Source organism: Nansenia antarctica (assembly GCF_963989245.1).
Source record: "Nansenia antarctica genome assembly, chromosome: 6".
Classification (NCBI taxonomy): Eukaryota; Metazoa; Chordata; class Actinopteri; order Argentiniformes; family Microstomatidae; genus Nansenia; species Nansenia antarctica.
The window spans coordinates 49153762-49166323 of record NC_137676.1 but is presented as its reverse complement, the minus strand read 5'-3'; the positions used below and the strand labels follow the sequence as shown (position 1 = coordinate 49166323).

The following is a 12562-nucleotide window of genomic DNA, read 5'->3' as shown; positions in this document are numbered from 1 at the left end:
TTGGACTGACGAAACCAAAATTGAACTTTTTGGCCACAACCAAAGAAGGTATGTTTGGAGAAAAAAGGGTGAAGCATTTGTAGAGAAGAACATCTTGCCAACTGTTAAGCATGGAGGTGGATCCATTATGCTTTGGGGTTGTGTAGCAGCTGGGGGCACAGGCAATATTGTGCGGATGGAAGGAAGAATGGATTCCACTAAATATCAAGACATTCTAGGGCTAATGTTCGAAGGTCAGTCCAGAAATATAAGTTGAAGAGAGGTTGGGTATTCCAGCAAGACAATGACCCGAACCATACTTCAAAATCAACCATGAAGTACCTCCAGGAAAGGTTTTGGAATGGCCATCACAGTCCCCAGAATTGAATATTATTGAAAATCTGTAGAGAGATCTTAAACATGCCATGCATGCAAGAAGGCCGAAGAATATTTCTGAGGTGTTAGAGGTGATGTTCTGCCAGGAAGAATGGGGACAAATTCCAAAAACAAGAATTGAAAGACTCTTAGCTGGCTACAGGAAGCGTTTGCAAGCTGTTATAGTTGCCCGAGGAGGAGTTACAAAGTACTAGCTGACAGGGTTCCCAAACTTTCCCAAACTTTTGTCCTTTGGTCTTTTTCCTTGTTTTATTATTTTGAAACTGTAAAAAGTAAAAAAATAAAAATGAATCTTGCTTTAAAATGAGATGAAATGTGTCATGTTTAACTTTATACCATTTAGAGGTTAGGTATGCTTCTTTTCACTTTATTTGTACATTTATACATTATTTGTAAAAGGCATTTTGACTAGGGGTGCCCAGATCTTTGCACCCCACTGCATGCACTTGGGATTTCATTCAGATTTCATCATTACCGTCTCTCACCAGAGAGAGGAAAAGCATAGCTGTAGCTAGGATGGTGTGACTACCAATTGCATTTAGCTGTAACTAATGCAACATGCTTAGATTACACATGTGCATTGATAATACATGCACTGTATGATGAGAGAATACTGTTTTATTTCAATGATAACACAATTATAATTCCCAGTTGTCCTCTTGTCTCCCAGTTTTAGTCTACATCAGTGTAACAGTCGATTGTGAGGCCTACCTTTGTACATTATGTCCCAGACTCATTAGCTTTACTGTAAATCTGTTCAGTGATATGTAGAATATGACAGTGTTAATGTTCAACCCCAGCCAGATGGGGCGTGAGTTACACTCTGCTCAAGGACAGTTTGGAGAGTGACTCAGACTGCGTCAGACCCAGCCAACAGCCCACACTGTGATTTGTGTGAGTCCCTCTCCTCAGCAACAGGAAAGTGTTCAGGAAAGGAACCTACAGTGTGTGTGTGTGTGTGTGTGTGTGTGTGTGTGTGTTTGCATGCGTGCTTGTGTGTGCACAGGGTGAAACTCAAAATACAGGAATATTGTCAGGATATTGATATTAATAATGTCCCAAACAGAAATTATTTCCATTCTGCCTTGTGCCAAAGTTATAGCATTGTTATAGGTATGTTGTCCATGTCTAGGTAATCTATGAATCCTTCGAAAGAGTCATAGTGAACTCTGAGCCTCACAGGGGAGGGGTCGGGGGAGGGGGGGGGGGGAGTATAGGGGGTAGGGAGAATGCTTGTTGCTGCTGCACACTCTGCATTCCTCAGGTGTCCACAGTAATTACGTCTGTGTGAAAACATGCACAGAAACTCCCTTTACAAGCTACCTGTAAGACAGTCAGTAGAGTATGTGGCTGAGGAGATGACATACTGTACATAGATGGATATAACACAGAGAAACCGACTCACGATTGCATGCATCAAATACATTTTCTTAGAGACAGGCTTTTAAAACAGGTACATAGCTTCAATGAATCAGCGGCCAAAGCTTTGTGTATAGGCGTATACAGTCTTGTATCTTGCTTTTGAGTTATGCAAACATAGATGAAGAACACTAGCTGATGCAGAGCACAGATGAGAGAGCTTTTAGGCTTGGTTTATGCAACAATCCATTTTCAAGGCTGAGGGCTCGGTTGGGTAATGTTGGTCAAGCAGACTGTACACAGTTCCATTGAGGTGACGCGATTCAGCTGGCCAACTGGTGCTTAGCCTTGGTCCACGCAAACATGTACACAGGCATGCCTGCAGACACACACACACATGCGCACACGCACGCACACACACACGCACACACGCACACGCACGCACACACACACACACACACACACACACACACACACACACACACAGCGGTGTGTCTGGTGCAGAGGTTAAAGCAGCTGGCTAGCAATCAGAAGGTTGCTAGTTCGATCCCCAGCTGGCCAACTGGTGCTTAGCCTTGGTCCACGCAAACATGTACACAGGCATGCCTGCAGACACACACACACATGCGCACACACACACACACACACACACACACAGCGGTGTGTCTGGTGCAGAGGTTAAAGCAGCTGGCTAGCAATCAGAAGGTTGCTAGTTCGATCCCCGCCTCAGGAGAGAGTGGTGAACTGCTGTGGCGCAGGAGGTAATCGCAAGGCCACAATGGCCACATGTCGAAGTGTCCTTGGGCAAGACACTTGAACCCCAAATTGCTCCCAATGAGTGGGCCGGCACCTTGCATAGTAGCTTCCTGCCATTGGTGTGTGAATGTGTGTGTAAATGGGAGAATGAGAGGCCATTATAAAGCGCTTTGGAATAAGGCACTATATAAGTCAGTCCATTTACCATTTTATTTTACCACATACACACTCCCACTGGTGTGGTAAACCAATATTCAATAGGTCTTATGTGGTATATCTACATTTCATTTAGCTGAGCAGTTGACTTGGCCTTACACACTGTACCCACAATGTGCCCCAGACAAATAAATACCTCCAACCTTAGGTCAGTACAGTTGTTATCTTCATTCACCTCCTCTGCTCTCAGAGACATGTACTTCCACTCATGTTGTTGTCTTTCTAGTTGTTCCACCAGCAGCCTCCACTCTTGTCATTTACTGTAGGCTGTTTGAGGTTGTCTGTCAGGCAGCAGGTTCTCAGTCTGGGAAAATACCCACTACCCCCCCTCTGGGTCACTAAAGCATGGGGGATTGTGTGCAGATGTGCCTGGAAAGGGGCCAGGCCTTCTGCCCTGGGAAAACATGTGGTCTGGGATTGTTGACGCTGGCACTCTCTCAAACTGTCTCCCACACAACACGCTGCCCTCTGTCTCCACCAGGATGCCAACACTGAACCCCCTTCCTCTGGTGAAATAAAATTGACACTGGGTCTGGGCATAATTACAATAACCAGTATGTCATATAGCTTAAACTACTTCATTATACCCCACATAAACATAGCCATGTTTATTTTCAGCTTAGGGCTAAAGAATGAAGGGACACTGTGCTGGGATAAAAGGATACCCAGAAACATCAGCCCTGTTCTTTCCAAATTCTCCACACACTTCACATTCTACCATTCTGTGTCCGGTTCTCCACAAACATCTATAGGTTGTAGTACGGCAATACAGGCCTTTGAGCCTTTGATGGTGACGTATTTTGAGGGATACACTGGTACTCATCACCTGATGCTATCTGCATGGGAATAATAACAATAGATTGGAGAATGCTAAGTGCTCACTTGCTTGTTCCTCCTATGGGACTTGGCTGTACTTGACATTTCATTTCTGTACTCAAAGAGTCAAAAATTGCCCAAATGTAAACCATTAAGGTTGACGTTGCTACTATTTACAATTTACACAAGGGTAAGTGTTCAGTGCCCCCTGCAGGTCTGGAAGGTCTAGGGATTCTCTGATGTTGAACTACTATGTACTGCATGCTGGTGTTTTCAGATTATAACATAAATTAATTAAGTAAGTGATCTATTGCGAATGAGGCAAATAGCATAATTCCATTCCTCAACAACATACAGTACAATGTACCAATTTATTGAAAGATCATACTTCACATTCGGCTTATACAGTACATTGTGGCAGAAAACCCAATTTTAAACATACACTTGATAAACATGAATATGAACATTACATTTTTAAGTAAAACCATGTCTTCAATGTCATCTATCTTATGTAAGAGGCCTTAAGATGTACTGGTCTTGTTGGTGACCTGTAATTCCCTCTGCTACTCTAACAGAGTACTCTTTACTTTCCTAATTGATATCAATGGTGAATGACGGGCTCAGTAAGACTAAAATAGAATAAGGTGAACCCAGAGTACAGATTCCCTCAAAATCCCTCCAGTCTATATTTGTAACGGCTGCTTATTTCTTACAGTATGAGCAAACCTTAAAAGTCTCTCAGAGTGGGATATAGACAGCCTCTTTGTTTGGACTCCAGAGGGATACAGACTTCCTCTCTCGCCCTAGACCTTGGAAACCAAGAAAAATCCTTTCCTATGTTTTTTAAGTCCATGATAATGGATTATCATGGACATAGGGAGGGTGTTCAGTTGTGACCACAGACATACTGGGCCCCATAAATCCCACAATCTATTTCCGCTATGACTGGTTGTTTTAGCAAGCTTCAGATCTCTCAGAAAGGGATATAGACAGACAGTGTCATTGTCTCACTACTCCAGATGGACACACATCTCTGCTAATGCTGGAGCCATACAAAATAAAAAGAATCCGTTTAAAAAAAAATAGTTTTATGAGTTCACATTAGGAAGGATAGGAATCTGTATCATAACTGTTTTGGTTAATGTTGTATAAACGTCAGATTTCAAAGTGAATTCCCTAAGTAGTGCATTAGTCAGGGTACTTTTTTGATTATGTATTTCATGTCATTCCTCAAAGCAATGGTGCACCACATTTGCTGCTAAGAAGTAGTAACACAACTACGTTTCGCAAATGTAAAAATGTGTGCACATTCCATGCATGAATCAGTCGATCATCATCATATTCAACACACTTATGTTTGTATGGAAATGATCATCTGCCCCCCTGTCGGTCGGTTGGGTTTAGTACTAGGTTCCTCGTGTTATAATTGTATGCAATGTCTTTTATCTACCAATAGAGGGTATTCTCTCATGAGAAATGCAGTGGAGTGGGTTGACAATATTCCATCTTTTGTATAGTGAGTGTAGTATGATGACATTGGACTTCTCAATAACACATTTAGAAGTTAGAGGCAACAACAGAACATGTTCTGTCTGTGAGGTATCATCGTCATGTTAAAAGGATTTGAATAATTACCCACAGTGCACATTATTCTCAGAACATTATTGTGTGCACACAAAACAAAACGTTTTCATATGATTTACAATGAAGTTTTGTTTAGTAAGACAATGTGACATTATTTTTAAAGTATTTAGGAGTAATGAAGTTCTCTTCATGTGCGAGCATTTCAGGCCAAGAATATCTTAAAAAAAAAAAAATCTGGACTCGTCTATTGATTACTATTTTGAATAGGCCTGCATGGTAGATTTGAAGGTGTTCGTTTGTTTTCGAGAAGAACTCATAGGGTGCAGTTATATCGCCATCAATTTGAACTCGGCAAACAACTAACCTTGAGCCAACATGGCTGGTAAAGGAGCACCAGTTTCATTGCTGAAAAGAGCTGGAGATAGGCGAAAAGGAGTGTTGGCGCGTGCGCACGGGAGGCTTGCCGCGTAGTTTTCCCATTTTTTTTTAGGAATTGAACTGCTGACGTCATACACTGGTCTACAGTGTTGGAGCTCCAGATTCACCATCCACTCAATTTGTAACCACCAGCAACAGAGGCAGTGGAGCTCCCAAGGAAAAGGCGCATTTCGTTTTTTATTTTTTTTAGTCTCTAGGCATGGAATATTTTCAACACAGCCGTCAACTCAGGAGCTAGTTTAACATGGTCAGGGAATGGTGAAGTCTATAGCGTACTGTGTGATCGCAATAGATTCTTATTAGAAAAATAGTGTGTGATCATGTTGGCATGCTGATAGTCATTAAGAAATATAGCATACATGATTGTGCAGCAGCACAGCCTATAGCCTCGGCAGGCTGTAGTAAGCCTCTTTCTGTTATTGCATATTTCTTTTTATCCATATATACCATTTGCCTGCAAAGCTACCGTTGCTACTCGCAGTGGGTGATTGAGGGCGCAAAGAACGGACAATCGCACCGCCCGGACCATTGAGGGGGTTCGGATGAGGTGTTTGAATACCTTCGTTGGTTTTTATAATTTTAGCCAACTTTTTCTCTGATCTTTTATAATAGCAATGGCATCGGTCATTGCAAAGGTGTTGGCAATGAGGCTGTTCTTCGTGGGATTTGTCCTCAGTTTGGAGACAATATCTCCCGCAGGAGCTATTGATGGTAAGTGACATTCGTGTTTTAGGCTGCTTTGTGAAACTGCAAGTCCACTTTTCTTTTCTGTTTTGCAATATAGCCTTATGCGTGGAGGTTCAATATACATTCACAAGCTGTTGTTCGAGCAAAAATGTATAAATGTCTATAGCACCTAAAGCCTAGCCTATTGGCTGTCGGACTAATCAGCCGACTGGGATGGACACATCGATTAGATTTGAGCAATATTATAGCTAATAAAATGCCATGTTTTGTAACACAACCAGCGTTCTTAATATTTTTATTTATCGACCTTATTATGTCATTTGCCAATTTTGTAACCACCTGCAGGCTTCATTTCGCCACATGTGAAGCCTACATTGCAAAAAGAATTGTCATTGCCTCTGACAAATCCAAGATGAATTTGTGTTGTGAAATGTGTTGTCTTATTGCTGAGAGAATATCTGATCTCTATGTGTAGATTCAATGTAATTGAAAGCGACAGTGTTCATTGTACCTCAACTATTGTGTACCATTTCACAATATGCTTTCTTCTTGACATGACAGTACATTCGATCTGATCAGTTTGAAAGATAGTCGTGAAATGTTGCCACAGTTTGTAGACTCATGCCTATATTGAATATTCGACAGGTATAGACTACAAAAGGTGTAGGCTACACTGATGCAATATTATAACACTAAGGCCTGTATGCTACCTCCATTGTAGATAGGCATACATAACATTTTCTTTCCCACTCACTCGATCAACATGCCTACAATTCTTTCAACGATGTCGCCACTCTTATCTCATTCAATAGAGTGCTTTAGCCTACTTTAAAATAATTGCTTATGTTAGCTTTATTTAACCAATATTGATTGGGTTTCGGAAGAAGCGAATTTCTGTTATTGTAGCCTGATGTGAAGCACGCGTCCAAATGAAATCTCGCGTTCTAGCAGTGATTCTGTTCGCGGGTTTCAGATCAAACGGATGAATCCTTATTGCCGAGATATCCTCTTTCATGTTTGTTGTGAGCTGCCTGCTATGAAACAGTTATGTTGTGGGTGTTCCAGTAGAACGGCAGGCTATTGTCGCGTCTTGTCCCAACCTGCACAAGCGGTTCGCTCCGAAAACTACACATTTAGCCTGTCACAACAGGGCATATACAATACTGTTCCGGATGACAGTCAAGTAGGCTACTGATAGTGAACTGGATTATTACATAATTGTTCCAATTGCCCTCTTAACCTCATCATGCGTCTGTCAGGCCTGCATGGGGATACGTCATTGGCTTTATTCCATCACGGCTACATGAATACATTCTTGCAACAATTATTTGTCGTGCTACAATGTGGCCATGCACATGATGTACTTGCAGAACGTGCACCCCTGGCCTGTTGAGTGAACTACTAGTGCACTATTTTCGAATGCCTGGAAACATCATGGCAATATAGTGTCAAACGGAACAGCAGTTTCACACATAATCTCTTGCAAAGTTAACTTGGATACACTAAGTGGAATTTATTTGGCGTTCGTAGCCTATATGATATGACAAACATTGGATATGCAGGCCATACAAAATTATGGCATTATAGAACTTCATCTCACTAGTACTTAGCGTAAGCCAGCATAAGACTGATAAAATGCACTCTTTTACCATTCAACCCACTGAACGCCTTTGTAAAAAATACCCCAAATACTTTTCTGTGACGTGCATAATTTTTTTGGGGGTTTCAAAGGCTTTCGAAGGCACGTTTTTAAATTGCTCAATAGATATAAATAATGCAATATATACATTTTATTGAAACGTAGACTAAGGATATCTCTTGTGTTTAATTTTATCTGGACCACAAAACTGAGATTATAATTAGTTTCTTATTCATCTTCATACACAGAGCCTCAATGGAATAATACCCTCTTTCATCACTGAAGCTCTTAAACATATATTTTGTAAAAATCTTTTTATCTCTTTGGTTCTGTCATTTCCGGTGTTGGAAGTCCTTGAGGTAAGTACCAGCAGGCTACTCCACATTAGATGTGCTCTGTCTAAAAGCAAAACTGAGGTTAAAGGAGTCAGCGAGTGAGCGGAGGCCTACTCTTCCTGACTCCATGTTCATGGAACATCTGGACAGAGGAAGACCATTATTCCAGCATGGATGTGACTGTGGGGGAGGAACAGACTCCTCACCAGAGGGGGGAAACAAAACAAACTGTACCAGGAATCAGTTCTGGAGACACTCCCAATGACATGTGGGTAACATTATATATGACCAGTGATGGGACGTTTAAGGACAATACCAGGCAGAATCTGATGTCATGTAAGCATTATGACCCAATGGCACAGCTGCTAGTGGCAGAGCCAAGGCGAAAGAAGGGGAGGAGGGGATGAGAGAATGGATGATAGAGGCCAGGGTCAGCCACTTGAGCTGAAACACATGGATTTGTCCAGAGACCACTGGGCCACAGCATGAATCAGGGATTGGAGAGACCAGGGTCAAAGGACCATCTTCTGTTCCATGGCTGTCCTTCGTAGATGGTTTATTTATGTTTAGTTGCACATTCAAACAGCGCTCTTTGGATACCGCATAGCTCTGTTGATCTTTGATGATGATCCTCCTACAGATGTAAATCCAAACACATGGGTGACCTGTTGATCAGTTAATGCTGCTATGTGGAATAAATGTTGCATGTTACATGACACATTGTTCTTCCAACATGTCATGATTCACAACTTAGTACAGTATATCTAGCATAAGTGTCCCCTTAGCAAGGTTCAGGATAATTTAACCCCCACTCATAATAAAACCCCAGAACTTACTGGAAAATATCCATATTTATGCCTCAATTCTATCCATAACTTGTCTGCTTAACTTTCAAGTACATTTTTATTTTCCTGTGACACAGAGCAGACAAACTTAAATGATCACAAACATAAGGCTGAGCTGACTTCTATGGGTCAGATGTGGAGATGTGGGTCACAAGGTGAAGAGGGTGAATTCCACAGGAGCCTAGACGCTGTTTGCCTGCATTTTTAATGGGCCGTTGGCCTCTCCTCAGAATTATCACCAAACACAAACGCACACAAAGTCCCATCATTTTCCCAGTTATGGGGAAAAAACATAGTACAATGAGGTGCAAAAATGTGGGCACCTCTAGTCAAAATTCCTTTTAAAATGTATATCGAAGTGAAAAGAAGCAAACCTAACCTCTAAATGGTACAAGGTTAAGCATGACACATTTCATCACATTTTAAAGCAAGATTATTTTTTGTTTCAAAATAATAAAACAAGGAAAAAGGCCTGGTGCAAAAGTTTGGGAACTCTGTCAGCTAGTGCTTTGTAACTCCTCCTCGGGCAACTATAACAGTTTGCAAATGCTTCCTGTAGTCAGCTAAGCCAGCTAACAAGTTCAACAAGTTCAATTCTTGTTTTTGGAAATTCTCCCCATTTTTTCTGGGCAGAACACCTCTAGCCCAGAAATATTCTTTGGCCTTCTTGCATGCACGGCATGTTTGAGATCTCTCTACAGATTTTCAATAATATTCAAGTCTGGGGACTGTGATGGCCATTCCAAAACCTTCATCTGTCTTTCCTGGAGGTACTTCATGGTTGATTTTGAAGTATGCTTCGGGTCATTGTCTTGCTGGAATACCCAACCTCTCTTCAACTTCAGTTTCTGGACAGGAACATTAGCCTCTAGAATGTCTTGATATTTGGTGGAATCCATTCTTCCTTCCACCCACACAATATTGCCTCTGCCCGCAGCTGCTACACAACCCCAAAGCATAATGGATCCACCTACATGCTTAACAGTTGGCAAGGTGTTCTTCTCTACAAATGCTTCACCCTAAGTACAAAAATAAATAAAAATAAATGTCAGTCCAGAGCACATTGTTCCAATAGGCTTCAGGTTTCTCAAGGTTTTCTTTAGCATACTTCAGACGCTTAATTTTGTGTTGAGGTCGTAGGAAAGACTTCTTTCTGGCAACTCTGCCATGTAGGTCTTTGTTGTTTAAGGTATGCTGTATTGTTGTCCTGTGAACAACTAGACCAGTGTCTGCTACTCTTTTTTACAGCTCCTCTGCAGTGAGGCGTGGATTCTTCTGAACATTTCTCACCAGATCTCGGGCCATTCTATCTGAAAATGTTCTTGGTCTTCCAGATCTTGCCTTGACTTCAATTGTTCCATTTATTTTTCAATAATGTTTCTGACAGTGGAAATGGGTAGTTTGAAATGTTGCAAGAGTGTTTTGTAGCCTTCTCCTTGATGGTGGAAGTGAACTATCATGATTCTGACATCCTTGGACAACTGTTTAGAGGAACCCATGGTTTTTAACACTAGACACAACAGCCACCGCAGTCGGATACATTAGAAGGCATGGAATTACTTCAGAATATATAGTTCAACCCTGGAATTATTAAATTCACCTGACTCATTGAAGCCCTAACAAGTAAATCACCTTGGTCTGGGCCTTAGTAATCATCTTCTCAAAAGGTAACAAAGAATAATCCAAAAGGGTTCTCAAACATTTGCACAGGGCCCTTTTCCTTTTTTATCCTTTAGAAACTCTGAAAAATGAAAATAAATAAAAACCTTGCTTTAAAATGTGCAGAAAGGTGTCATGTTTAACTTTTTAGCATTTAGTGTTCAGGTTTGCTTTCAATCACTTGGAGATTAATTGTAACAGTCATTTAAACCAGGGGTGCCCACATTTTTGCACCCCACTGTATATGTAATTTATAGTGAAGGAAATTGATCTTTTACATGAAGATGCACCTCTTCATGTTTGCACAAGAGTTTGGCCTCTGAATTAGATTGAAGTAATACAGGCTTACAGTGCTGTTCAAATGCTGATTGGAGAAGCTGAGCTTGAACCAACAGAATATTATTATTATTTATTTATTTATTAAATAATAATGATAGCAGGAGCCTTGACATTAACAGGATAACGATGCTATTTCTCTCTCCCTCCTCCTGTATAGCATTGTAGCTCCAAATGAGGCTAGAGGCTAAGAGCCAGAATAACATAAATGTCTTCAGTGTGGTTCTCCACATACGAAGGCGTAAGGCCACAGATGAAAGAGGGTTTGTTGATGGTGAATAGCAGGGGTGTGCAGTAATTGGTGTTTTCTGCTAGCTACATCAGTGTTTACTCTACTTAGCTCCTAAGACCCAAAGAGAGCGGATTGGTTTATTTAACAAAATGGGGACCATGGGTGTTGATGTGGCAGTGTAAGATGCCTCAGATTGCTTTAGGTTATAAAAACCGGTGTCTCTTGCAGCCTTTTTTTCAAATGTTGCATAATTTGTCACTGCCAGCAACGTTTTCCACCAATTTTCTGATTGTTAGATAAGACAAAACTCACACCCACAAGATACACCCAAACACCTAATTTTGAGACGTGGAACTCACACCCACAAGATACACCCAAACACCTAATTTTGAGACATGGAATTGTTGGTCTATTTTACATGCATTTCAAATGAAGTGTAAACATAGCTGTTGAAATGTTTCAACTGGTCGCAATGTTTGCCTGACATCCCAACACTAATGTGTGAATACTGTCTTTGTGACTGTTGTTTCGTTTTTCTATCTCTGATGTTGAACTCTTCACCCAGTGCCTGGGGTGAACCACTGAGCCACAGTGAAGCTGGACCTGGTTGGTCTCTGGTGATGTTAGACTGCTGCTGCTCCTCCAGTGTTAGTCTTGGTTCCACCTCCAACTCTCACACCTCAGATGTTCCAAAGCTGGGTTTTGCGCTTGGCTGGAGAATCGATTGAACACAAGGCCCCTCAGCGGTGTTCACACCTGGCCAGAAGAGAGAGGCTGATGTGCTGTGATAAGATTCCAATTTCATGGACAGCTGCCATGTGTCAAACCTGTCTGCTTTTATCAGATTCACAGTCATTGAAGCCAGTCATAAGAGACTGGTTATGCATGTGGCATGCATTGGTGTGAGATTCGCTCTCTCAATACTGTTGCTTTGATGAGCTTGTGGGCCATAGAATTCAGAGTAATGCTCAGGTATGTCAAAAGTCAAGTACAATGCAAGTACAACTGTACTGTATAACAAAGTAGTAGAGGTGCACATGCTCAGTAGAGGGAATATGTATTTACATATGTATTGTTGGAACTCAACCAAGGAACATACTTAAAAGAACAGTTAGGTTGACATTAAAGATGTGGTTCCAATAACCTCGGAAGGCACAGTTCCCATTAATAGTTATCAACATGAAATGACGAAATGTTATACCAAAGCGAAGCGTACCCAGCAAGCACAAAGACGTCATGATGACATCCTTTCCGGGACGTCATCTCAACCACAAAAAGTGCAAAA

At 41.4% G+C, this 12562-nt stretch overlaps 1 protein-coding gene across 1 annotated transcript in view; it reads left to right on the top strand.

Annotated features, from left to right (window-relative positions):
- Positions 1-5761: 5761 nt before the first annotated feature.
- Positions 5762-12562, top strand: part of lrp1ab (low density lipoprotein receptor-related protein 1Ab) — an 89276-nt gene continuing 82475 nt past the window's right edge. Inside the window, exon 1 of the mRNA XM_080533896.1 lies at positions 5762-6255. Coding sequence (XP_080390022.1) covers positions 6159-6255 — 97 coding nt within the window. The 5' untranslated portion in view covers positions 5762-6158. The remainder of the gene's footprint in view (positions 6256-12562) is intronic.